Source organism: Spinacia oleracea, chromosome 5 (genome assembly GCF_020520425.1).
Source record: "Spinacia oleracea cultivar Varoflay chromosome 5, BTI_SOV_V1, whole genome shotgun sequence".
Taxonomy (NCBI): Eukaryota; Viridiplantae; Streptophyta; class Magnoliopsida; order Caryophyllales; family Amaranthaceae; genus Spinacia; species Spinacia oleracea.
Genome location: NC_079491.1, coordinates 29,994,081 through 30,020,278, shown reverse-complemented (window position 1 = coordinate 30,020,278; position 26,198 = coordinate 29,994,081). Strand labels below are relative to the sequence as shown.

Genomic DNA, 26,198 nt, shown 5'->3' with positions numbered 1-26,198 from the left:
TTGTCCGATACTAGTCTTCACAAAGCAAGTATCTATGCAAATGATGATGACATTGCCATGTCCACATAGTTCAAGAAACAGAACTACTAGTCATCTTGCATTCTAATCGTCTAACGTTTTCTATGCGTCCAATTTTATAGAAAACTCCGACTAGGGACCATTTTCAACCTTTGACATTCAAGTTCACTTGATAGACATTTCTTAGTCACAGGACTGGTCCTGACAGTCTATCTTGAATATATCGTCAAATTGAAGGGACTCATCATTTAATAAACCACAAATTAAATGGAAAAATGAATTCTTTTCATTTATTGTGAATGATTAACCAATAATGTTTTACAAAGATTTAAACTCTAAAACTTTAAAACATTAAACAGAGACATCAAAGCCATTCTCCAATATGCTTGATTCCCATAGCTGCAGTGTGCGAGTTGTGCTTCGCCTGCGGCAGAGGTTTAGTCAATGGATCTAATATGTTGTCATCAGTTCCAATTTTGCTTATCTCGACTTCTTTTCTTTCAACGAACTCTCGTAGAAGGTGAAATCTACGAAGTACATGCTTGACTCTCTGGTGGTGTCTAGGCTCCTTTGCCTGTGCAATAGCTCCGTTATTATCACAATACAGGGCTATTGGTCCTTTAATGGAGGGGACTACACCAAGTTCACCTATGAACTTCCTTAGCCATATAGCTTCCTTTGCTGCTTCATGTGCAGCAATGTACTCCGCTTCAGTTGTAGAATCCGCAATGGTGCTTTGCTTAGCACTTTTCCAGCTTACTTCTCCTCCGTTGAGGCAGAAGACAAACCCAGACTGTGATCTGAAATCATCTTTGTCGGTTTGGAAACTTGCGTCCGTATAGCCTTTAACAATTAATTCATCATCTCCACCATAGACCAGGAAGTCATCTTTGTGCCTTTTCAGGTACTTCAGAATATTCTTGGCAGCAGTCCAATGCGCCTCTCCTGGGTCTGACTGGTATCTGCTCGTAGCACTGAGTGCGTACGCAACATCCGGGCGTGTACATATCATAGCATATATTATTGAACCAATCAATGATGCATATGGAATCCCATTCATTCGTCTACGCTCATCAAGTGTTTTTGGGCACTGATTCTTGCTTAGAGTCATTCCATGAGACATGGGTAGGTAGCCTCGCTTGGAGTCCGCCATCTTGAACCTATCAAGCACCTTATTGATATAAGTGCTTTGACTAAGTCCAATCATCTTTTAGATCTATCTCTGTAAATCTTGATCCCCAATATGTACTGTGCTTCTCCTAGATCTTTCATCGAAAAACATTTCCCAAGCCAAATCTTGACAGAGTTCAACATAGGAATGTCATTTCCGATAAGTAATATGTCGTCGACATATAGTACTAGGAAAGCAATTTTGCTCCCACTTACCTTCTTGTATACACAAGATTCGTCTGCGTTCTTGATGAAACCAAAGTCACTGACTGCTTCATCAAAACGTATATTCCAGCTCCTGGATGCCTGCTTCAATCCGTAGATTGACTTCTTTAGCTTGCATACCTTTTTAGCATTCTTTGGATCCTCAAAACCTTCAGGTTGTGTCATAAACACAGTTTCTGTTAAAACGCCGTTTAAGAAAGCAGTTTTGACATCCATCTGCCATATTTCGTAATCGTAATATGCAGCGATTGCTAACATTATCCGAATAGACTTCAGCATTGCAACTGGTGAAAAGGTTTCATCGTAATCCACACCGTGGACTTGCCTGTAACCTTTTGCAACCAATCTAGCTTTGAAAACTTCAAGTTTCCCATCCTTGTCCTTTTTCAGTTTGAAAACCCATTTGCTTCCAATGGCTTGGTAGCCATCTGGCAAATCGACCAAATCCCATACTTGGTTTTCAGACATGGAGTCTAATTCAGATTGCATGGCTTCTTGCCATTGCTTGGAGCTAGGGCTCGTCATAGCTTGTTTGTAAGTCGCAGGTTCATCACTTTCAAGTAATAGAACGTCATAGCTCTCGTTCGTCAAAATACCTAAGTACCTTTCCGGTTGAGATCTATATCTTTGCGATCTACGCGGGGTAACATTTCTAGTTTGACCATGATTCTCACCAGATTCTTCTAAAGATCTCTGAGTTTCATCTTGAATGTCATCTTGAGCATTCTCTAGAGTTTGTTGTTCGACTCGAATTTCTTTGAGGTCTACTTTTCTCCCACTTGTCATTTTGGAAATGTGATCTTTCTCCAAAAAGACACCATCTCGAGCAACAAACACCTTGTTCTCAGATGTATTGTAGAAGTAATACCCCTTTGTTTCCTATGGATATCCCACAAGGATACATTTGGAGGCTTTCCAAACCATAATTCGTATGGAGTCTTTTCGACAGCTTTAGACGGAGCTCTATTTATAGTGAGTGCAGCTGTATTTAGTGCATGTCCCCAAAATTCTAATGGAAGTTTGGCCTGACCCATCATTGACCTGACCATGTCTAGCAAGGTTCTTTTCCTCCGTTCCGACACACCGTTCCATTGTGGTGTTCCAGGAGGAGTCAATTCTGATAGAATTCCACATTCTTTCAGATGGTCATCAAATTCATAGCTCAGATATTCACCGCCTCTATCAGACCGCAGTGCCTTAATCTTCTTACCTAATTGATTCTCTACTTCACTCTGAAATTCCTTGAATTTGTCAAAGGATTCAGACTTATGCTTCATTAGGTAGACATAACCATACCTACTGAAGTCATCAGTGAAAGTGATAAAGTAGCTGAAACCACCTCTAGCATTTGTACTCATTGGTCCACATACATCTGTATGGATTAAACCCAATAGTTCATTTTCTCTTTCTCCAACTTTAGAGAAAGGTTGCTTTGTCATTTTGCCAAGTAAACATGATTCGCATTTACCATAATCCTCTAAGTCAAATGGTTCTAGAATTCCTTCCTTTTGAAGTCTTTCTAAGCGTTTCAAGTTTATATGGCCTAATCGACAATGCCACAGATAGGTGAGATCTGAATCATCCTTTTTGGCCTTTTTGGTATTTATGTTATATACTTGTTTGTCGTGATCTAATAAATAAAGTCCATTGACTAATCTAGCAGATCCATAAAACATCTCTTTAAAATAAAACGAACAACTATTGTCTTTTATTGAAAAGGAAAATCCCTTAGCATCTAAGCAAGAAACTGAAATGATGTTTTTAGTAAGACTTGGAACATGGAAACATTCTTCCAGTTCCAAAACTAGCCCGGAGGGCAACGACAAATAGTAAGTTCCTACAGCTAATGCAGCAATCCGTGCTCCATTTCCCACTCGTAGGTCGACTTCACCCTTGCTTAACTTTCTACTTCTTCTTAGTCCCTGTGGATTGGAACATAAGTGTGAGCCACAACCTGTATCTAATACCCAAGAAGTTGAATTAGCAAGTATACAGTCTATAACGAAAATACCTGAAGATGGAAGGACTGTTCCGTTCTTCTGATCTTCCTTTAGCTTCAAGCAATCTCTCTTCCAATGCCCCTTCTTCTTGCAGTAGAAGCATTCGGATTCAGAAGTGGGTTGACTGACCTTCCTCTTTACAGATTTGGCGCCAGTTTGCTTAGTTGAGCTGGCCTTGTTGCCACCTTTCTTAGCATTCCTCTTCTTTCCAGATTTCTTGAACTTGCCCCCACGCACCATAAGCACATCCTGCTTATCACTTTTGAGCGTCTTTTCAGCGGTCTTCAGCATACCGTGAAGCTCAGTGAGCGTTTTGTCCAGACTATTCATACTGTAGTTCAGTTTGAACTGATCATACCCGCTATGAAGAGAATGGAGGATGGTGTCTATAGCCATTTCCTGAGAAAATTGATGATCCAGCCGACTCATATTCTCAATGAGTCCAATCATTTTGAGAACATGTGGACTTACGGGCTCGCCTTTCTTAAGCTTGGTCTCAAGAATTTGCCTATGAGTCTCGAATCTTTCGACTCGAGCCAGATCTTGGAACATGTTCTTCAACTCACTGATGATTGTGAAAGCATCTGAGTTGATGAACGTTTTCTGCAGATCCGCACTCATGGTGGCGAGCGTTAGACATTTCACATCCTTGTTGGCATCAATCCAACGATTGAGGGCTGCCTGAGTGACCCCGTCGCCTGCGGCTTCGGGCATCGCCTCTTCTAGGACATACTCCTTTTCTTCCTGCATAAGAACTATTTGCAAGTTCCTTTGCCAGTCAAGGAAGTTTTTCCCGTTCAACTTCTCCTTTTCGAGAATTGATCGAATGTTGAATGAATTGTTGTTTGCCATATTAAAAACTACAATTGAAAAGAATAAACAAATAAATAACCATTCACAGTTTCTCTTAATAAACTCAAATTCTAGCATACATGCATAATTCAATGTTTATTAAGCATTTTATTCAAGTTATGTGTTCCGGCAGGTGTGAATAAAATGATTCCAAGATCCTAAAATCATTGAAGAACTAAGCACAGTTTGTCGACTTAATCCTAAAACATCTTAGGTAAGCAAAAGCCTTTTGCTAATAGTCTAGAAACTATTCTTGGTTGATAGGTACGTCTAAGAACTTATTAGGTAAACCTATCGATTTTGCCACGACATAAAAGGACTCCTTACTTATATCTTGAGTTTCACCAAAACTAACATGTACTCACAATAATTTGTGTACCTTGCCCCTTTAGGACCAATAAGTAACACCTCGCTGAGCGAAAACTATACTAGATTGATGTAAAGGATATCCAAGCAAGTGTATATTTTGGCATGGCACCTTTTAACTCAATTTTTAAGTTTGGAACTTAAGGCTCTTACTATGTTGGTTAGATTTTAAGTGAACTAAAATCCTTAATCATGCAACATAATCAAGCTTTGATCTCATGCATTTTAAGACATATTTAAAAGCAATAAATAACTTAAAACATGCATAAGATAAATGTGATCTAGTATGGCCCGACTTCATCTTGAAGCTTCAACTTCAAAGTCCTTTTGAAAATCTCCGTGGGAGGCACCATTTTCTTCAAATAGGATAAGCTATAATTAAAACTAATTACAACTATTTGATGGTACGCAGACCATATTTGAATTTGAAAAACGACTTTGATACTTTAGACCAATTACATTCAAATTAATGGTACGCAGACCATATTTTCTATCCTATTTGGGCCATACTAGTCACTTCATAACCTGCAAACAGTACATATACAATATATACCATTCACCCATTCATTATCATGAATGGCCCACATAGCTGGTTAGTAAAACACATTATGCATCACGTAAACATTTGCAGCAATTAATCAAGGGCACCAATAATCTACCAATTATTCAGTCCTTATTAATTCTAATCAAGTTGTTTTAACCTTAAGGATTTGTAGACCTAATCAAGAGTTTATGACTAAAAGGGCTCCCACTTAAACCAATAAATTCATATGCTTTACTAATTTTAAACATAAAAATGTATTTCTAGTCTAACCGAAACATACAAATTTAATTAAAATTTAAAGCTCATATAAATTTATAATTGAATCCAAAAAGTTTAATTTAATTTCAGTCGTATTTAAATTAATTCATGATTTTAATTTTAGTAAAATAATTAGAATAAATAAAATTTATTATAATTACAATATTCAAAATTAAAATCCAAGAAAATAATTTAAATTATTAATTTTAAAATTAATTAAAATTATGTAAACTGAAAATTTCAAATTAAACATTCAAAACGATCTAATCGCAACGCAAACACCCTACGCATCGCACGCCCATGGGCCACACGCACATAGCCATCGCTGGCCATGTGCGCGCAGCCCATGCGCTCGTCGCATAGCTGCTGCTTCTACCCTTCGCAAGCCATCGCGCGAGCTGGTGCTCGCTGCGCGCGCGCCAACGCTCGATGCACGCGAGCATGTGCTCGCTGCGCGCGCGCCAGCGCTCGATGCACGCGAGCCATCGCTCGCTGCATTCGCTCGCTAGCGCTCGCTGCACGCGGGCCAGCGCTCGCTTCGTGCACTCGCCAGCGCATGTTGTGCGCGCTCGCTAGCGCTCGCTTGGTGCGAGCCAGCGCTCGCTGCGCGCGACATCGACGCTGGGCGCAACACTCGTGGCACGCGAGCTTGCGCACCCTGCGCGCGAGGCTGCGCGCGCTTGCGCGAGGCAGTGCGCGTTGTGGCGCAGCTCGCTTGCTGCCCACACGCGACTGCCGTGCCTTGCCTTCGCCCATGCCCATTCGTCCATTGCTCATAGCCCACGACACAAGGCAGGGCTGCTGCCTTGTGCTCGTGCACCATGCCCTTGCTCATTGCATTCGTGCCGCATGGGCGACGAGCTCCCTTGCTCGTCGTCACATGCCCGCACTATACAACACCCCTTAAGGGTAACACGTAGCGTCCATTGCTTTGTGCGTGCAAGTTATATGAACGAATCGCATAAAATTTAAAAAAATTTATATTTAAAATTAATGACAAATTAATAAATTAATATTAATTTCATAATTTTAGGGCGAAAAATCAAAAATTTATTATTCAATTGATTTCCGATTAACATGGATTCAAGTCTAGGTCATAAAAATTTAAAATTTAACATAAATTTACAATTTTTATGGTGGTTTTTAATCATAGGTATCTAATTAAATTATAATCAATTATGAAAATCAAATTAATTCTAAATTATTCTAATTTTCAACAAATTAATCATAATTACAAATTAGATTGCATAATTAACAAGGCTAGGCATTCAAACTTGTTAAACATATACAGTAGGTCAATAAAAAATTCAAGATTTATCAACAAGAATCGCAAATATTTAATTTAACATCTTAAATTTACGAAATTTTGCATTCGAAAAACTAAAACCTTCTAAAAGTCATAGTTAGGCTTCGAATTTGAGAATTCTGGGTTCGGCAGAAAAATATTAATTTTGTCAAAATTTTAGAATGCCTTTTACATGCGGAATTGACACAAAAATCACTCGATTTGGATGAGTAACGAAGAAACTGCCGAAAAACTGCGTACGTATAATTTAATAAACGCAATTTGCAATTAATTAACAATTACGAAAATTAATCACCCCTTTTAATTCTTGCAAATTTGTAATATTTAACCATGTTCATGCAATTTAGATTATGAAAATAATAAGAGGCTCGTGATACCACTGTTAGGTTATGATACATATGACAATTCATAAATCATGCGGAAAAACCATTTAGCCAGGAATACATATTATTTACACATAATCATATAGCATAGTTTAGATGCATACTCTTTGTTGCGTGCCTTCCCTAGCTGCGCCCGAACCGAACAAGAACAAGTCTTTAGGACTCCAAGTGTCGTCCCTCCGTAGATAGTCCACAGCACGTCCGGATCCGCCTTAAGATTGACCAACTAGAATCGCCCTTAAGGTACTAATAATTTCGGCACTTTTAGGCAAGGTATGTGACTGAATTTTTCTCTCAAAAACTCACTTTGAATACTTGAAAACTCGTTATAAATTGTGAACCCAGGCCACATATTTATAGGGGTATGGAAAGAGAATTGGAATCCTATTAGGATACGAATTAATTAAATTAGAATCCTAATGAAACTCTTATTTAATTAATTTATCAAATAGGATTAGGAATTTAATCATTAAACGAATCCTGTACGTTTTAGGTTTCGTATGTGAACACAAACACACGCGCGCACAGCAACCCACGAGGGGCCCCATGCGCGCGCGCGCACAGCCCGAGCAACGCAGCCCACGACTGCCGCAGCCTTGGGCGCGCGCTGGGCCTGCCTTGCGGTGGGCCTGGCGCAGCCTTGGGCTGGCGTGTTGTGGCGCGCGTTTCCTTGCTGGACCTGGGCCTGGCTTCCTGCTGGGCCTTCGTCTAGCAAGCTCGTCCGATGCTAATTCGTACGACGCGCTTCCGATTAATTTTCCGATTCCGGAATTCATTTCCGATACGAACAATATTTAACATTTCCGATTCCGGAATTAATTTCCGTTTCGAACAAATATTTAATATTTCCGTTTCCGGAATTATTTTCCGATTCCGATAATATTTCCGATTCAGACAATATTTCCGTTTCCGGCAATATTTCCGATTCCGGCAATATTTCTATTTCCCGATACGTACCATGTTTCCGTTTCCGGCAACATCTACGACTTGGATAATATTTATATTTCCTATACGATCCATATTTCCGTTTCCGGCAATATCATCGTTTCCGGAGTATTCATTTCTTGCCTGTGACGATCTCAGCTCCCACTGAAACCAAGATCCGTCGATTCCGAATATCCATAGATGGAGTATTTAATGCCATTAAATACTTGATCCGTTTACGTACTATTTGTGTGACCCTACGGGTTCAGTCAAGAGTAAGCTGTGGATTAATATCATTAATTCCACTTGAACTGAAGCGGCCTCTAGCTAGGCATTCAGCTCACTTGATCTCACTGAATTATTAACTTGTTAATTAATACTGAACCGCATTTATTAGACTTAACATTGAATGCATACTTGGACCAAGGGCATTATTTCCTTCATTTGTGGGATGTGGGCCAGTGATGATGAAGACATATACCATGATATATCCCCCTACTAAGAACATCTATGATGATGAATGTCAAGAAATCGTGAACGCCAATTGGTACTTGGACACGTACAGATCCTAGTCCAACCGATGATAAGCGCCCTTCCTCGCTTCCACCAACCACTCCCCATCGATCGCTCGATTCGTCGGACCGGCAATCCCAGATTTGTCATGCAAGATAGACGCAAGTTTGCCCTCGGGATCTGCCTCCTCGAAAAGTCGAGGAAAGAAAGAACGGATGGGAAAACGGCCAATAATGCCAGCCCCTCGGCTCGACTCAGCACGAACCTCCTCCTCAAAACTCTCCCCAACATCGGCCCCTTGGGAAATTTCCCTCGGCCTCTCCAGAGAAACCCTATCCTCTTCTCCCTCACTAGAAGAGGAGACCACTGCAGACTTCTTCTTCCATCCACCCCCGACCATGGTCGAACACCCTAAATCTAGGTTTCGAAGAACAGAGAAGAGGGGAAAAGTACGGAAAGGAAAGAAAACTGTAAACAAATTACCTTCCCCGAAGCGGATTTCGCCGACAAATCGATCGGTGCAAAGTCCCGAAGTAAATTCCCAGTGAATTTGCGAAAATCTGAAGAAACTCGCAGGGAAAGATCGCCGGAATTCTGAGAAGTTTTGAGAGATTAAAGTGGTTAAAGTTGAAATGATGGGTTGGGTCGAGTATTTATAGAGAACTCTCCAAAAAACCGCCCAACTTCCACTTTCAATTCATTCCACAAGATCTAAACAAAACTGAAGAACCATTCGACACTTGTCATCAATGCATGAATTCAAAACCACCTTTTTGAATAAAGAGGTGGGACTTTTGGACTTCTGATATATTGATACCCACCCATTCAATCCTGAATGGACCGAGTCTGGGGGCATGTTGTTTCACTAGTGGAAAAAACCCCTGTTGTAGTCCCCTTGTTGAGGGGGGCATACATAAGCGCGCCTCAATAGCTACTTAGTCAACGCGGGTCAAATATTTTACTAACAGGTTGAGGCGGGCTTTTGTGGTGTTCGCTTCTACAGAAGCTGTTGAAGGGGGCTTTCTTAGCCCGCCTCAATAGAAAGAAGCTGTTGAAGGGGGCTTTTAATTGCCCGCCTCAATAGGGTCTTTCTGTTGAAGGGGGCCTTCATTTGCCTGCCTCAATAGGCACACATTAAATTTAAATCAAAACCACCGCCAAACAGATAAGCTAGCTGCGACATCTCTTCCAAACTGGTAGTCGTACTTCACATCTCTTCCAACGCAAACTCATACTGTGACATTTTTGTATCCGTTGAGAAGATCATCAAGAAAAGCGCCGGAAACTCAATCAAATTTCCGATCAACTCAAGCAATTTTCTTAAGTAAGCTTCAATTTCTTCTTAAATCTGTTTAACTTGTTTTCATTTTTTACAATTTTTGTTTGGATTTACTGTCAAATTTGCGAATCGATGACTAAATTTCTGTAGAAGTTTAGTGGAAATAGAATAGTTTCTTCATATTTGTTTGTAGAAATCTTGACAATTTTTTGATGCTGTTGTTTGAAATCTGCAATTGCGAAAAATTGGGGATTAGGGTTTTTCGGCAATATTTTTGTTCTGTCTATGTTCTTAGTTAGTATACGGTCCTTTAATTTTGGGATGTAATCTAAACCTTAAAAAATGATTGGTGATTAGCGCTTCCTAAACTTCAAATGTTAAACAAGAATTTAGTTTTTCCCCCTTTCCAAGAGGGGTTTTGGTAAATGCAGTGGATTATTGTTTCTATTGTTCTTAATAGATGGAAATTAGATGCATAGAGGCTATCTATTGATGTTCTTCACACTCGGTTCTTCACCGGAGCTTACTGTTATTGGTATGCTTATTCAAGAAGTAAGCTCATACTTCTGTGAAATTTTTGTCTTCATTAAGAGTGAACTTAATTTGGTATTTTGGGATTGTTTAGGGATTAACCGCCCCTTTTGGTAGATGGTAAGAAATCTCAGTAATGTGCATTGATTTACATGATGTAAAGTAGGCATTAGGCAACTAGTTATGTTCTCAATAATATACATATAGTCTTGGACTTAATTATCAAAAAAATGGCTGGATTTCTATGTTTGTTGCATTTTCTTGGTGCAGTGGATTGTTGTCCTTCTGTATCTTCCTTGTGCTTGTTTAATTGAAGTAGCTACCACGAAAGGCGAAGATATTAGAATGATTCTTGCTAGTCAAGTCCATGTTTGTGTAATCTAATTGTATCACTGGATAATTTTCTTGTAGTTCTTGAACATCAGTGAATTGATTCCATTTACTTAACATCAATGACGTAAACAAGGAAACTATCTTGGCAATATACACATAGTTTAGGACTCTATTGTCAAAAATATGCTGTATGTCTTTCTGTATCTGCCTTATGCTTGTTTAGTTGAAGTTACCAGAAAGCCAATATATTAGGATTATTCTTGCTAGTTAAGTCCATGTGTGTGTGTAATATGATTGTGTTGGTTGATTTCATTGCAGTTCATAAACATCAGTGAACTGATTCTGTCCATGATCTTCTCAACTGGATTATTTACTTCAAGATTTCTTATTGGACCTGTATTGTGCTTGAAAGAAGGTAGTCAGAGTTTGAGGATATCGCTAGATTGATCTGATTTTAGCTGAATGAATATGAAGTAAACCGAATTAACCCGAACAGAACCCAATCCAAGTGAATACGTTGCCTTTTTTCTGCTACCCTGTTAGTGTTTCAAAGTGTAGTCTCCCAATTCCGCTAACCTAATGTGCAAATGGGTTTATTTACACTGAATGCGGGTTTCGTAACTAATTTAAAACCTAAACATGAGCATCGCTGGGATCTATTGATTGAGTACTGGAGGATGGTTTTTACTGATATTTTATCTTTGGATAAGATTGCATCATTAGAGAACAAAGATCTTATGCCAAGCTAGTTTATACTTAAATCGATTTTAGTTTATTCCTGTGAAATCTTATGTGAAGCTAATAAATGTTAATGTTGACACATATTCCTGTTTTGTTTGGTTTTAAAATTGAGATTAGGTCTTACCATTTTTCTGATGTATAGTTCTTGTGTCAAAATTAAGAATTTGTGGCTTGATTTATCTAATTCTGTGTAAAACCTTGTGTTATTAGAAATGAGTCGTCGTTGGATGTACGGTGACCATACTACGGTGGAATACTTGAGTGGGGTTGAGGAGTTCCTTAGATGTGCTTTAGCACACCAACGGAATACGAAAGCCGCAAAGATCTATTGTCCTTGCCGTGATTGTAACAATGTAAGGCGGTTAGGTGATATTGATGAAATTGAGGATCATTTATTTCGTCGTGGGTTTAAGCAAGATTACCATGTCTGGTTTTGGCATGGTGAGAAAATACTTGATCGTCCAAGTTCTAGTGTGAATGAATTTGATGTTCTGGCAGAGAGTGATGAGAGTGATGAGAGTGATTCTGATATTTCTGAGAATAATGAGATGGATGATGATGAGCAAGAAGATAATGAAATAAATGAAATGATGGATGCGGTGAAAGATCACTTGAATGGACGACCTCACATACTCGAGCAGGTATTAAAGGCTGCTGAGACGCCTTTGTACCCTGGGTGTACAAAATTCAAATTGTTAGAATGTGTGGCATCACTTTCCAACTTGAAAGCGGAGAGTGGTTGGACCGAAGAAAGTTTCACGAAATTATTGAAACGACTAGGTCTTTGGTTTCCCGATGGCAATGACATTCCCACCTCTGCCTATTATGCCAACAAATTGACGAATCCCTTAGGCTTAGAGGCCGTCAAGATAGATGCTTGCCCAAATGATTGTATTCTTTACCAAAAAGAGTATGAAAATTTGGATAAGTGTCCAACGTGTTCTATGTCGCGTTACAAGCGTAAAGGGGCCAATTAAGCTAAGAGGGGACCGCCCGCCAAGGTATTGTGGTATCTTCCGATCATACCTAGGTTTGAGCGCTTGTTCTCCGTAAAGAAGAATGCTAAGTATCTGAGGTGGCATGCGGAAGGGAGGAAGAAAGATGAATTCCTTAGACATCCGGCTGATTCTCCTCAATGGAGAACTATTGATAAGAAGTATCCTGAATTTGGCAAGGAGGTTAGAAATCTGAGACTTGCTCTATGTACAGATGGGATGAATCCATACGGCTATCTGAGTAGTCAGCATAGCACTTGGCCGGTTCTTCTTGCAATTTACAATCCTCCTCCATGGTTGTGTATGAAACGCAAGTATATCATGTTGTCACTCCTCATCTCAGGGCCTAAGCAGCCAGGACATGATATAGATGTGTATCTCGCTCCACTCATAGATGATTTGAAATTGTTGTGGAATGAAGGTGTTCCAATGTTCGATGCTCACACCAACTCAAACTTTACATTGCGGGCAATGGTTTTCTGTACCATAAATGATTTTCCGGCCTATGGAAACTTGTCTGGGTACAAAACCAAAGGAGAACAAGCATGCCCTATATGTGAAGAGGACATGAAGCCCACACGGTTGGATCATTTCAAGAAAAATATCTACCCAGATTTCAGGAAGCACCTTAGTCGATATCATCCTTATCGTAAGAAGAAGAAGGAATTCAATGGGTTCACCGAGGAAGGAGTAGCTCGTACACCTTTGACAGGATCACAAGTTTATGAACGTATCAAAAATGTTGAAACCAAATACGGTAAGTGCTTCAAGTCCAAGTCTAAAAAGGGTGTTTTATGGAAGAAAGTGTCTCCATTATGGGATCTTCCCTACTGGAAAGATTTGTCGGTTAGGCATTGTCTCGATGTAATGCACATTGAGAAAAATGTGTGCGATGCTATCATCGGGACTTTGCTAAACATACCAGGAAAGACCAAGGACAATGAGAATGTGCGGAAAGATATGAAAAAGAAGAATATTCGACCAGATTTGTGGCCTGTTAAAAAAAAGGATGGTACAAAGACCTTTCTGCCTCCAGCGTGTTACACAATGTCGAGAAAGGAGAAGAAGAAGTTTTGTGAGTGCTTACATGGCATTAAGGTTCCCTCGGGATATTCGTCGAATGTTAAGCGCCTAGTGTCTCTCTCGGACCTTAGGTTGATTGGTATGAAGTCTCATGATTGTCATGCACTGATTAATGTATTTTTGCCAATTGCACTTCGTGGGATATTGCCGAAACACGTGAGACATGTTATAACAAAACTTTGTTTGTTTTTCAATTCCATATGTGCTAAGGTGATTGATCCGGAGACTTTGGATGCTTTGCACAATGATGTTGTTGAAACTCTATGTCGATTTGAAATGTATTTTCCGCCTTCTTTCTTTGATATAATGGTGCATTTGATTGTCCATTTAGTTCGCGAAGTCAAGTTATGTGGTCCGGTGTTCTTAAGATGGATGTATCCTTTTGAGAGATTTTTTAAGACTTTAAAGGACAAAGCAAGGAATCCGGCTAATCCAGAGGGTAGTATCATTCGGGGAGTCCTTAAAGAAGAGATTTCTGGATATCTAGCTGAGTTTTTGTCAAGCCTTGAACCAATAGGACTTCCAAAATCTCGACATGTTGGTAGGCTCGCAGGGGAGGGAGTAATTGGTAAAAATGTGATATCTCCTCCATCGGAGAGGAAGAAGAAGGCACATCTTTGTGTGTTGCAGCATCTTACAGAGGTTCATCCTTATTTAGAAAAGCATCTGCTTGAATTGCAACATTGTAATCCTAAGTTGAAGGAAAGAGCGTTGATGCGGGAACATAATCGCACATTTATTGAATGGTTTAAGAAGGAAGTTGGAAAGAAACAAGACCATGATGTTTCTGATACGATCAAGTGGTTATCTCGAGGTCCTCGACTATGTGTTCGATCTTTTGAAGGATATGATATCAATGGGTTCACATTCTACACTAGAAGGCAAGATGAAAAGAGTGTAGTGCAAAATAGTGGAGTAAAGGTTGTGGCATCATCTAGGGTCTATGCAAGCGCTAAGGATAAAAGGCCGGTTGATTCAACACAATCATATTATGGTGTTATCGAAGAAATATGGGAGCTTGATTATACCTATTTTGTGATCCCTGTTTTTCGGTGTCAGTGGGCTAACAACCAAAATGGTGTGAAGCGAGATGAAATTTTCCCGGGTTTAACCTTGGTGAACTTTGATCGACTAAGTGACAGTGACGAGCCATTCATTCTAGCATCACTAGCTAAGCAAGTTTTTTATGTGGTTGACAATATTGATCCTAGATGGCGTGTTGTTGCCCAAGGAAAAAGACATATTTTGGGTATTGATGATGTTGTAGATGAAGATGAGTATGATGAGTATGATGACACACCTCCGTTACCAATGGTTGTTCAACCATTGCCAGAAGAGGAGGATGCAAATAATACTAATCATATGCGTACAGATCATACGGAAGGAATATGGGTTACGAATCGTAATTGAAACATACATGTGTAAGTTCGGGCTTCACTTCTGATGCATTGTTGAAGTTTTTGACTTTGTTCTTTCTATTCATATCTGAAAGCCTGTGCGCCTTGGAATTTTTGTTATCTTGCCTACTTAAATTTGAATAGTGAAGGATACTTGTGGATATTAATTCATATTTTTTTTCTAAAAATTCAACCCCAATCAATTGCCATTTGTATTGTGAAGAGGAATTGCAGTGATAGTCTCCTACTTTATCCCTCCTATTTAAGTTACTGAGAGTCTGATACTTCTAATAACTTGACTAACTTTATCTGGTTTTTTCACACAGGTGTAAACTTGGTGAATGTCGTATCCTCTTATGTGAGCCAGGTTCCAAGCACAGGTTGCAGAAATTGCAGTTGAATTTTCCTAGGTTAGTTTTCAGTACATTTTGTCTAATAATATCAATTACCTGTTCTTGTTTGCATGGCTTTGTGATTGGTAACTTAGTTTCTGATGTTTGCTTTCTGGTGGTTGATGATGGATAAGTACATAAAAACCGTTTTGAAGATGAATTTGTTTACAATTTGATACTTTGCTTACAGTATGGTGTAATTTACATGTTTGAAGGTGAAGATTTGAACTCCAGAATCATCAAATTAGACCAGGAATAGAAATCTGAGTGATGTCTAGAAACTGTCCTGTTCCTGAAGTTTCAAAACTTACAAAATTTGTAACTTGTGTCATCCATAACCAGAAAAGCAGCATGAAGTACTGTTTTAGCTTCTCAGTTCTTTCCAATGCAACTGAAATTAAAGAGGCTGATCAGTTATTTCCAATGCAACTGAAATTCATCAAAATAAACAGAGATTCTTTGGCCAATTGCACTAATCAACTCAGTGAAGTACTGTTTTAGCTTCTCAGTGCACTGATCAGTTCTGTTCTGTGCACTGATCTGCACTGCCCAGATCAGAACTGTGCAGATCAGTGGACAAAACTGATCAGAACTGTGCAGTTATGTGCACTGATCTGCACAGCTCAGATCAGAACTGTGCAGATCAGTGCACAGAACTGGTCAGTTCTGATCAGTTCTGTGCACTGATCTGCACAGCTCAGATCAGAACTGTGCAGATCAGTGCACAGAACTGGTCAGTTCTGATCAGTTCTGTGCACTGATCTGCACAGCTCAGATCAGAACTGTGCAGATCAGTGCACAGAACTGGTCAGTTCTGATCAGTTCTGTGCACTGATTTGCACAGCTCAGATCAGAACTGTGCAGATCAGTGCACAAAACTGGTCAGTTCTGATCAGTTCTGTGCACTGATCTGCACAGCTCAGATCAGAAATGTGCAGATCAGTGCACAAAACTGGTCAGTTCTGATCAGTTCTGTGCATTGATCTGCATAGTTCAGATCAGAACTGTGCAGATCAGTGCACAGAACTGGTCAGTTCTGATCAGTTCTGTGCATTGATCTGCACAGTTCTGATCTGAGCTGTGCAGACCAGTGCGTAGAACTGGTGAGTTATGATTTTTTTTTTGGGTTGTTTTTTTAGGTGAGGTTTGATTTGGGATTGTTTTGCATGTTAGGTGTAATACCATAAGGCCATTATTTTAGGTATAGCTTTGTAAATGGCCAATTGTAGCATTTTGCCCTTAATATAAAAAACGGATTTTTCATGAAATGCCCCCGAGGTTTGCTTTAATGCACCAAATACCCCTAAACTTTTCAGAATGCACCAAATACCCCCGAGGTTTTAAAAAATAACACAAAATGCCCTTAATGAGCATTTTCCGTCCATTCCGTTAAGTATTCGTTAATATTTTTTATTTTTTTTGTTTTCCTTTTTTTTCTTTCTCTTTCCGTTTCTTTGTTCTGTCTCCTTCTTCTTCCTTCTTCCTTCTTCCCAGGGAGTCTGCAAACCAATCCTCCAAACTTCATCATCTCTGCTCCTTTCTCTCTCCCTCTGCTAGTCCTCCAAATCCATCATCTTTGCTCTTTTCTCTCTCCTCCTTCCAAATCTGTGAACTCTATCGCCACCCACAACCACCGAGGAACCCTTCATCTTCTCTTCTCCTTTTCTTTCTTAAATCCAGAAAATCAACCTTTACATCCCAGAAAAATCAGCAAAAAATCAACGATTATATCACCAAAAACATTCGCAACAAGATCTCAAAAAAAACCCTCTAATTCAAAGCTAAACCCCGAAAAAATCGTAGCAATCTCGTCCACGGATTCTAGGCGTTTGTGGTGGTTCTGGGAGCCATTTGGGTCTCCTCACCATAGTCTTTCCCTCTCTCCAAATTTGATTTATTTTGATGGTTTTGATGCTTTGTGATTTATCTGGATTTTCAATTTGTTTGCGGTTTGCAACAATTTAGATTTTCTTGCAATAATTTGGGTTTGAAATAATCTGGGTTTGCAATAGATTGTAGAGATAGTGGTGGTGGTGGAAGAAGAAAAAGACTGATTTTGGTTGGTTTTAATGGTTGGGTTTTGTGATGATAATGATGGTGAAGAACATGAGAGAGAAATTGGGCGAGAATGAGAAGGAAAAAGGGCGGGGTAAAATGACGTGGTGAAGACGAATTTGCAGAACCAAGCACCACCATCAAAGCAATATCTGAATTTGCAGGAAGTTTTTTGGGAGATGATGGTGGCGTGGTGAAGAAGAATGAAGAAGCAAGCAACTTCATATTTTTGGGTCAATTTGTTTTTGTTTTTTTTGTTTTTTTAATAGTTAATTAGATTTTTAGGGGCTTAATTTTTTTAGATAATAGTTACTTAATTTTTTAGGGGTTTAATTGATTTAATTAGGTGCTAATATTAGGATTAGTAGAGAAAATTGTTGAGGAAGGGTAAAAAAGTAAATTCACGCTAACGGAGACTTAACGGAATGGACGGAAAATGCTCATTAAGGGGATTTTGTGTTATTTTTTAAAACCTCGGGGGTATTTGGTGCATTCTGGAAAGTTTAGGGGTATTTGGTGCATTAAAGCAAACCTCGGGGGTATTTCATGAAAAATCCGTATAAAAAAACAAGACATAATGTATACACAACCTACCCGTTGTCTACTTGCCCATGACTTCATTTTGCTAACCACAACTAAATAACTATTTATAAGCTTCTCCAATTCTTCAAGAGCAGTGTCACAAAAAGAAAAAAAGAAAAAAAAAACTCCTCAAATAGATAAGAAACTTGTGGAACAGATTAATATGGGAATACAGAGAGAGAATAACTAATAAAGATTGGTAACATATCCCACAGTATAACAAAATGCAACTCTTACCATTTGATGGTTGCAATATTGCGAGCAAGAAGAGAGCCGCCACCTTGACATATATTGAATTTTATCACTCCACGAGAACTGCAAGTAGCACAAGGAATATTTCCCTTTCCGTTGCATTGCAAGCAACTGTATAATTGGCATGCATGTGTGAATAAAACCAGTACGCAGATAAAACTAATAAAGATTATTTTTCACCAAAATGATTATTTTCTTTGAAAAGCAATTTATATAACACTTACATTGTGTCAGACCCGTCTCAATGAGCAATTAAACCCCTTCCATGACAGGAAGGGCATGGGGTCATCTGCTTTTCTTTGTAATAACCAGGTTCTTGATCGGCATTGCATGTTGGACAAGGTGTATCTCCTCGACCGTCACAACCTGCAAGATAATTTATTGTATGATCACTTAGTGTCATTTATCATTTTAACTTATGCTATGATCATTTAAATTTTTGTTATGATCTCCAGAAAAGGTGGACATATACCAGGGCACTTCTCGATGGCTTCTGAATGTGGAACTTTAATTTTTGTTTCTTTCTCCGGGGTGAATAGAACAGGGAACTGAGACCTCAGGTCCAATTCCCAGACTCCAAGTTCAGGCCCATATCAGAACTGTGCAGATCAGTGGACAAAACTGATCAGAACTGTGCAGTTATGTGCACTGATCTGCACAGCTCAGATCAGAACTGTGCAGATCAGTGCACAGAACTGGTCAGTTCTGATCAGTTCTGTGCACTGATCTGCACAGCTCAGATCAGAACTGTGCAGATCAGTGCACAGAACTGGTCAGTTCTGATCAGTTCTGTGCACTGATCTGCACAGCTCAGATCAGAACTGTGCAGATCAGTGCACAGAACTGGTCAGTTCTGATCAGTTCTATGCACTGATCTGCACACCTCAGATCAGAACTGTGCAGATCAGTGCACAGAACTGGTCAGTTCTGATCAGTTCTGTGCACTGATCTGCACAGCTCATATCAGAACTGTGCAGATCAGTGCACAAAACTGGTCAGTTCTGATCAGTTCTGTGCATTGATCTGCACAGTTCTGATCTGAGCTGTGCAGATCAGTGCGTAGAACTGGTGAGTTATGATTTTTTTTTGGGTTGTTTTTTTAGGTGAGGTTTGATTTGGGATTGTTTTGCATGTTAGGTGTAATACCATAAGGCCATTATTTTAGGTATAGCTTTGTAAATGGCCAATTGTAGCATTTTGCCCTTAATATAAAAAAACAAGACATAATGTATACACAACCTACCCGTTGTCTACTTGCCCATGAATTTGTTTTGTAGGCAGACTTTCATAAGGACCTGTTGAGGGGGGCATTTAAGAAGTGAGCCTCAACAGAGGAGGCTGTTGAGGCGGGCTTCTTAAATGCCCCCCTCAACAGGTCCTTATTTTTCGCGTTTCTGTAGAGGTTGTTGAGGCGGGCTTTTGAAAGCCCCCACAACAGATCACCTGTTGAGGCGAACAAAGCCCGCCTCAACAGATCACTGAGCTGTTGAAGCTACGTCTGTCGCAGCGGGCCTTGTTCGCCTCAATAAACCCAAAATGCCCCCCTCAACAGGTATTTTTTTCACTAGTGTTTGGGCTCCCAATTGGGCCAACAGCCCAAAAGCCCAATGGCTCCAAACAACAACATTCAAGCCACTTTACCCCTTTAAAGTCTATTCATCCATCAACAAGGCCCAATGCCCAACAAGTAATAAATGACCTATGGGGCATTTACTATACAAACACTATAAATAAGCCGTCAAGACTCACACATCAACGTACGTCCAATTTATCGCCTTAAGACTACTCTCTAGAGAACTCTCTATAGAATCCGAGTATCGTTCTTAATTAGGCATCGGAGGGGCTTTCCTCGGAATACCCCCGAGACCAGTTACAATGTTCATTGTGCAGGTAAATTCGAACACAACTCATTCAAGCAAACAAGATCTTCCACATCAACAAATAGGGCCTTCAATCGAAGTCCATTGTTTTAACATCGGAACAGGTAGGAGTACATGTCGGTAACCCCATCCTTGCTTGCCGTCCAAATAACCTTTGTTAACCAAGCTTGTCTTTTATCAAAGTCAAACCTCGGCCCATCGGGTTGAGTAATTAGTCTTCAAAAGAATTGGCATCGTAATTGCTCATTTGCTTGAGATTAAGACGTGAAAGTGAAAAAGTCAAGCTAAATAATAATTTTCTTGTACATACGTACATATGGTACAATAAAATTTTAATATGTGACATGATGATGAGCCAATGACCTTTCACTCATAGACTTATTTTCTTCTACGGAGTAGTGGAGTACTACGAACAAAAAAGGCCAAAAGAATATTAATACAAAGTAAATATGTTCAAGTTTCAAGACTTTCAAGTTTCAACCCATGCACCATAATCTCCCCTTATAAATAGTACGTGTGTATGTTAGCTTGGAGTTTATCAACTTTCACTCACTCGGGCAGTACAATATATATATAGTCTGTCAACTTACAAAATTTGCAAAGAAATTAACCTAGCTACCTCAGCTTCTCCAAAAGAGCTCATTTTTGCTTATACAAAAACTATGGTGTCGTTGCCACCTGCTACAGCGGGTAACAATGTTAACAATAAAACTAGCCTTGTAGCTCGCTTATTGTCTTGGCTTAAAGACACGCTGAAGAAGTTAAACAGAAATGTCGATAGAATAACAACAATCACAAAAAAGTTGGCTATGGATGATCCGAGAAGGGTTATTCATTCCATGAAAGTGGGATTAGCACTAACCTTGGTGTCTTTGTTCTACTATTTACAACCCCTTTATGATAGCTTTGGTGATTCTGGTACGTGGGCTGTTGTAACCGTGGTTGTTCTTTCTGAATTCACTGTTGGTAAGTATAGTATACGAACGATATATACCACTTTTGGGTAATTTCAATAATGGTTTAATTAATTAATTTATTTAGCTACTTAGCTGTAATAATTGTAAAGTAGGTCCACCCAACAAAACAAAGAAAATTAAAAATAAAATTTGGCTTCCACTTTCCATGATCAATCATCACGACCATATTCACATGTACTAGTAAGGAGTATTACGTATTACCTCCATTTTTTAAAGTTCTTTATACTTTGGAAAATGTGTTCAAAGTATAAAAATTTTGACCACAAATTCTCACTATTATATACATCAAAACATTATATGTGAGATATTGTTAGATTGATCTCGGTATATATTTTCAGAATATCAAATGTTTATAATTTTTCACGTACGAAATTGGATATATTAGTAGTTAAATATTGCATTGGAGTTCGTGCAAATAGTAACTGTAAAGATCTTTTTGAAACGGAGGTAGTATGTCATTAACTTTAATCGGGTTTCAACTAAATTTATAACAAATAAATTTAATTAGTGTCTATAAATGCTTACATTCAGCATTCAATGTTATTACGTCGCAGGGGCAACTTTAGGTAAGGGATTAAATAGAGTAATGGCTACGTTAACCGCAGCTGGATTAACAGTTGGGACACATCACTTGGCTATTCTTTGTAACAAGGTTGGAGAAGCTGTTGTTATTGGATTATTTGTCTTCATCATTGGTAAACATTCTTTCATTCATGCATGTTTCTAGTCATTCAAGTTATAATTAACTAATTATATGAAATTGGTTGTTTAAATTGCAGGCGCAACTTCAACATTTTTACGATTTTTCCCAATAATAAAGGCGCAATATGATAATGGATTATTGATATTCATATTGACGTATAGTTTTATAACCATATCAGGGTATCGTGGAGAGACAAATATCATAGAAACGGCACACATGAGATTATCAACCATTGTAATTGGTGCATTAATTTGTTTGCTAATTAATATCTTTATCTTTCCTGTTTGGGCTGGTGAAGAGCTTCATAATTCAGTTGCTCTTAACATGGAAAAACTTGCTCACTTCTTAGAAGGTACGTCCCTACATTCCATCTAGCTAGCTGGTGGTCAATCACCAATTATAACGTAACATTCTTCGACCAATGAAGTCTTGACCTAGTGGTTAATACCGAAAGCCTGTGTACAATAGGTCTCGGATTGAAATTCCCTAACCCAATTTGTAATTTATTTGCACTTGTGCCTCATTTGCACCAAAAATAACGTAACATTCTTGAAGTTTATTCTCAAAAAAAGGCATGTCTATTACGGAGTACTTTATTATATTAAAATAGATACACTAGGAATGTCACTTATCATTTCCGGGTGCAAAACTTTCCCGCCAATAAACCTCTTTCCTAAAAAATAAATCACTTTATTTTATTTTAATTGCTCTCCCTTTTATATAGACGAGTTACGTGCAGTGTGGAAAAAAAATTGGATTATAAAGTATGATAATAATAGATGATTTGGTAATATTTTAGTCAAACATCATATCAATAACACAAAACATTTTTACTCCATATTGGTCAAATTAGCATATTAAGGATGTAGAATATTTTGGTGAAATTAGCATATTAAGCATGTCGAATATTTTGGTCAAATTAGCATATTAAACATATAAAATATGTAATACGGGACGGAAATTGCAAATTGATGATTAAATGAGTATGTTGAAGATTTATTAATTACTACCTCCGTTTCAAAATTATTTTTACACTTTCCGTTTTAGTATGTTTAATAATGTTCTTTACATTTTGCTTTATTATATTTTTGGACATGAAAATTTACTACCTTATCCTTCTTACATACCCACAATCTATTAATTACATTATACTAAAACAGACACCAAGAATGACACGTGTCATTTCCTGGTGTAAAATTTTCCAAATTTTTTTGTGTAAGACCGCATAACGGTTAGACAACTTTTTTGGTACTAACTAAACTAGTTCAAAACATAACTAAAAGTAATAAAATCATAACTAATTGAATAACAAAATAGTTAAGGTAAAAAAAAAATTATGAGTCGAATAGTTATTATTTTTGAACAAACTTATTATTAACTAAAACTCATAAAATCTTAACTAATTGATCTTATTGTTTAACTAATCAGTTTCATTGTTTAACTAATTGGTTCAATGCTTAATTAATTAGTTCGGTTGCATAACTAATTGGTTTCGTTGCTTAACTAATTGAAGTTCATACTTAACTAATTGGTTTCAGTGATTAACTAATTAGTTTAAGTGCATAACTAATTCGTTCCATTGCATAAATGTGGTATAATCGTTAAGCCGTCTTTCCTAAAAGTTTGTAAAAAAAAATTCCGCCCAAAAGATATTTTCCTAAAAAATCTCTACTTTTTATTATTTGTTTCATATTCTTTTTTATTTACTGCTTATGTATGGAAAAAATATTTATTTATAGATTATTGAAATAATATATGTTACATAATAAGAATTTGCTAAAAATGATTTTTTGTTAATATTTTAATCAAATCTTTATATTAATAATGAAAAATATATTTACTCTATATTTTGGTCAAACCAACATATTAATATATCGAATATTTTGGTCAAATTAGCATATAAAACATATAAAATGTGTAATACGTAGAACGAAAATTGCATACTCCGTACTCCTTATTATGTACTGTAGTAGATGATTAAATTAGTATATGTTCTAAATTTATTAATTATGCAATAAATGCAATGAGAAAAATATTTCATTCAAATATATTATATATAAAAAATTAGTCAACTAATTTTAAATCTTTGTGCATACACGGGACCTAATCTAGTATATACAATTTTCACCCACTTTCTCTTACTTTATTCATATTTTCTTTCACCCACCCACTTTCTTATACATTTTTCTTAATTTTTTATATTCAACCAACTTACCACTTTTGTCTTAATATTTGTGCAAATAATAACCTTAAAAATCTTTATGAAACGAAAGTAGTATATATTAGCTTTAGGAGATAAATATTTTCAATTAAATATTTTTTCAAAGACATGACCAAATAATTATTTTTGGATATCGTGCTGTACGGGACATAATCTAATTAATTAATTATAATATAAATGCATGTCAATTACACTGATGTGACTAGAGAATATTTTCAGGACTTGGAGCTTTATGTGTGAAGCTAACAAAAGTTGAAGATAATTCCAAGGATGAGAATAAATCATCTTCTCAAGCCTATAAAAGTGTTCTGAATTCCAAACATATGGAGGAAATGTTGGTACGGTGTGAATGCATATTTCCAATGGTCCCATTTTACTAATACTATTCCATAATTATAGTCTTATTTTTCTAGTCGAGCGTCTCAAAGTTATAGTCCATGTACTCCTTCTGTATTTAATTAAAGGATACACTTTTTATAATCGGATGTATTTAATTAAAAAAAAACTTCCTATTTTTAGCATGTCATGATCCCCGATTAAACTGTATCTTTTAATTAAATACGAAGGGAGTACTATATTTCACTTTTTTTAAAACCCGTGTTTTTAGTCAGTAAAATATGACAAATTATCTTGCAAGTTTTGCCACCATAGTGAACTCATTATGGCATATTCTTCAGGCAAATTTGGCGAGGTGGGAGCCCCGACATGGCCATTTTATGTACCGTCATCCATGGAATCAATATATCAAGTTAGGAGGTCTCACAAGGCAATGTGCCTACAAAATTGATTCTCTAAATGCCTATTTTAACCATGACGGTGAGGTATGCGTAATTGAAACTTACTCCCATAATTTAGGATGTACAAAACACCTTTTATTGAAATGAAAATGGATCCATCTAATAAAAGCAACACATTTTTAATTACAAGAGTTATGTAGGAAAAGTGATGTCATATGTATGTTAAGAGGTTAGAACGATGTGAAAGCTAATCGATTAATTATCTAGTTTAGGGTCCGTTCGGCATCATTTTTTGTTTCCAGTTTTCTGTTTTTTACAAAACTAAAAAACCAAAATATGAAAACCACAAAAAATAGTTTCCTGTGTTTTGTTGTCAGTTTTCAAAATTAACATGATTACCGATTATTTTTTAGTTCATTATTCAATCTAAATCATATGACTTACAAAACTAAAAAACCAAAGCTAGTTAATTAGTTTTTCATTTCTTTTAATAACATTACATCTTCAATACAAGTAGGGTTTAAAATTCTTTATATATATAAATCTCGGCCAATTTTGATACAGATATCACAAAGCTTTGAAGAAGAAATGAGAGAAGCATGCACCAAAATAAGCTTGGAATCGAGCAAAACTTTGAAAGAGCTAGGATCATGCCTTAGGGCAATGACATATCCTTCCTCTTTAGTGAATGCTCACATTTTGAGGTCAAAAGAGGCTATGGAAAGCCTCAAAACTTACATAAAATCAACCTCCTTAAACTCGGACGACCAGTTACTACAAATGGTACCAATTGTAACCATAGCTTTTCTGCTGATAGATATAGTCGATTACACTGAGAAAATTGCAGCATCTTCCAATGATCTTGCAGCCCTAGCAAATTTCGACATGGTCAAGGTTATCAAGTCCAGTGTAATAGTATACCCGGAAGTATCATTTAATGAAGCTATAGAACAAGTTTCTGGAGTTGATTGTTCTCGCATTCTGATTGTAGATACTGACTGATTTACACCTATCACTTCAAATTCAGACTACAACTCAATAATATATGTCTTAGTTTAATGGTGGTTAATTATTACAATGGCTAGAGTTCGTTTTAATTAAATAAGTATATGTATTATTGGACCTTGTTCGATACTTATAGAAGAACGTTTCCCGCAAGTATAGAGAACACTTTTTGTAGTTCCCTGTTATTTGAGAAAAAAATAAAATACCAAACGCCTATAATGATACCCGTTATTTGAGAAAAATTTCAATTAATTCCGAGTTCATTAGATGGAGCAATTAATTGAAAAAGTTTCCAAATTTAACGATTTAATTCATTAATTAACAAAAATGTCCAAAAACTTGAACTCCGGGCCTGTTTTTTAGATTATGTTCTCACGAATTGATCTTAAAACGCCGTTTCCAATAAGATTAGGGTCAGAAAAATCTAATTTCCGAGAATTAATTTCTACGACTTATCCAATAACCCAGAAAAATTC

The 26,198-nt window shown here is 37.5% G+C and overlaps 1 protein-coding gene across 2 annotated transcripts; it reads left to right on the top strand.

Moving 5' to 3' along the window:
* Window positions 1–20,597: 20,597 nt before the first annotated feature.
* LOC110787597 (aluminum-activated malate transporter 2) lies at window positions 20,598–25,953 on the top strand. 2 transcript variants are annotated; one of them, XM_056828564.1, is made up of 6 exons: window positions 20,598–20,997; window positions 21,611–21,751; window positions 21,836–22,111; window positions 24,200–24,318; window positions 24,658–24,801; window positions 25,282–25,953. In XM_056828564.1, the coding sequence occupies exons 1-6, from the start codon at window positions 20,742–20,744 to the stop codon at window positions 25,717–25,719; spliced, it is 1,374 nt and encodes a 457-aa protein (XP_056684542.1). In that variant the 5' UTR covers window positions 20,598–20,741; the 3' UTR covers window positions 25,720–25,953. The 2 variants fall into 2 exon arrangements, with proteins under 2 accessions (XP_056684542.1, XP_021847914.2); XM_021992222.2 differs by having other exon boundaries at window positions 20,602–21,045.
* Window positions 25,954–26,198: the final 245 nt, after the last annotated feature.

Excerpts from the sequence above, each read along its gene's own strand:
- LOC110787597 (XM_021992222.2), top strand. The coding sequence starts at position 20,742 with ATGGTGTCGTTGCCACCTGCTACAGCGGGTAACAATGTTAACAATAAA. Across the intron at positions 24,319-24,657 it reads AACATATGGAGGAAATGTTG|GCAAATTTGGCGAGGTGGGA; the intron begins GTACGGTGTGAA and ends CATATTCTTCAG. Across the intron at positions 24,802-25,281 it reads ATTTTAACCATGACGGTGAG|ATATCACAAAGCTTTGAAGA; the intron begins GTATGCGTAATT and ends ATTTTGATACAG.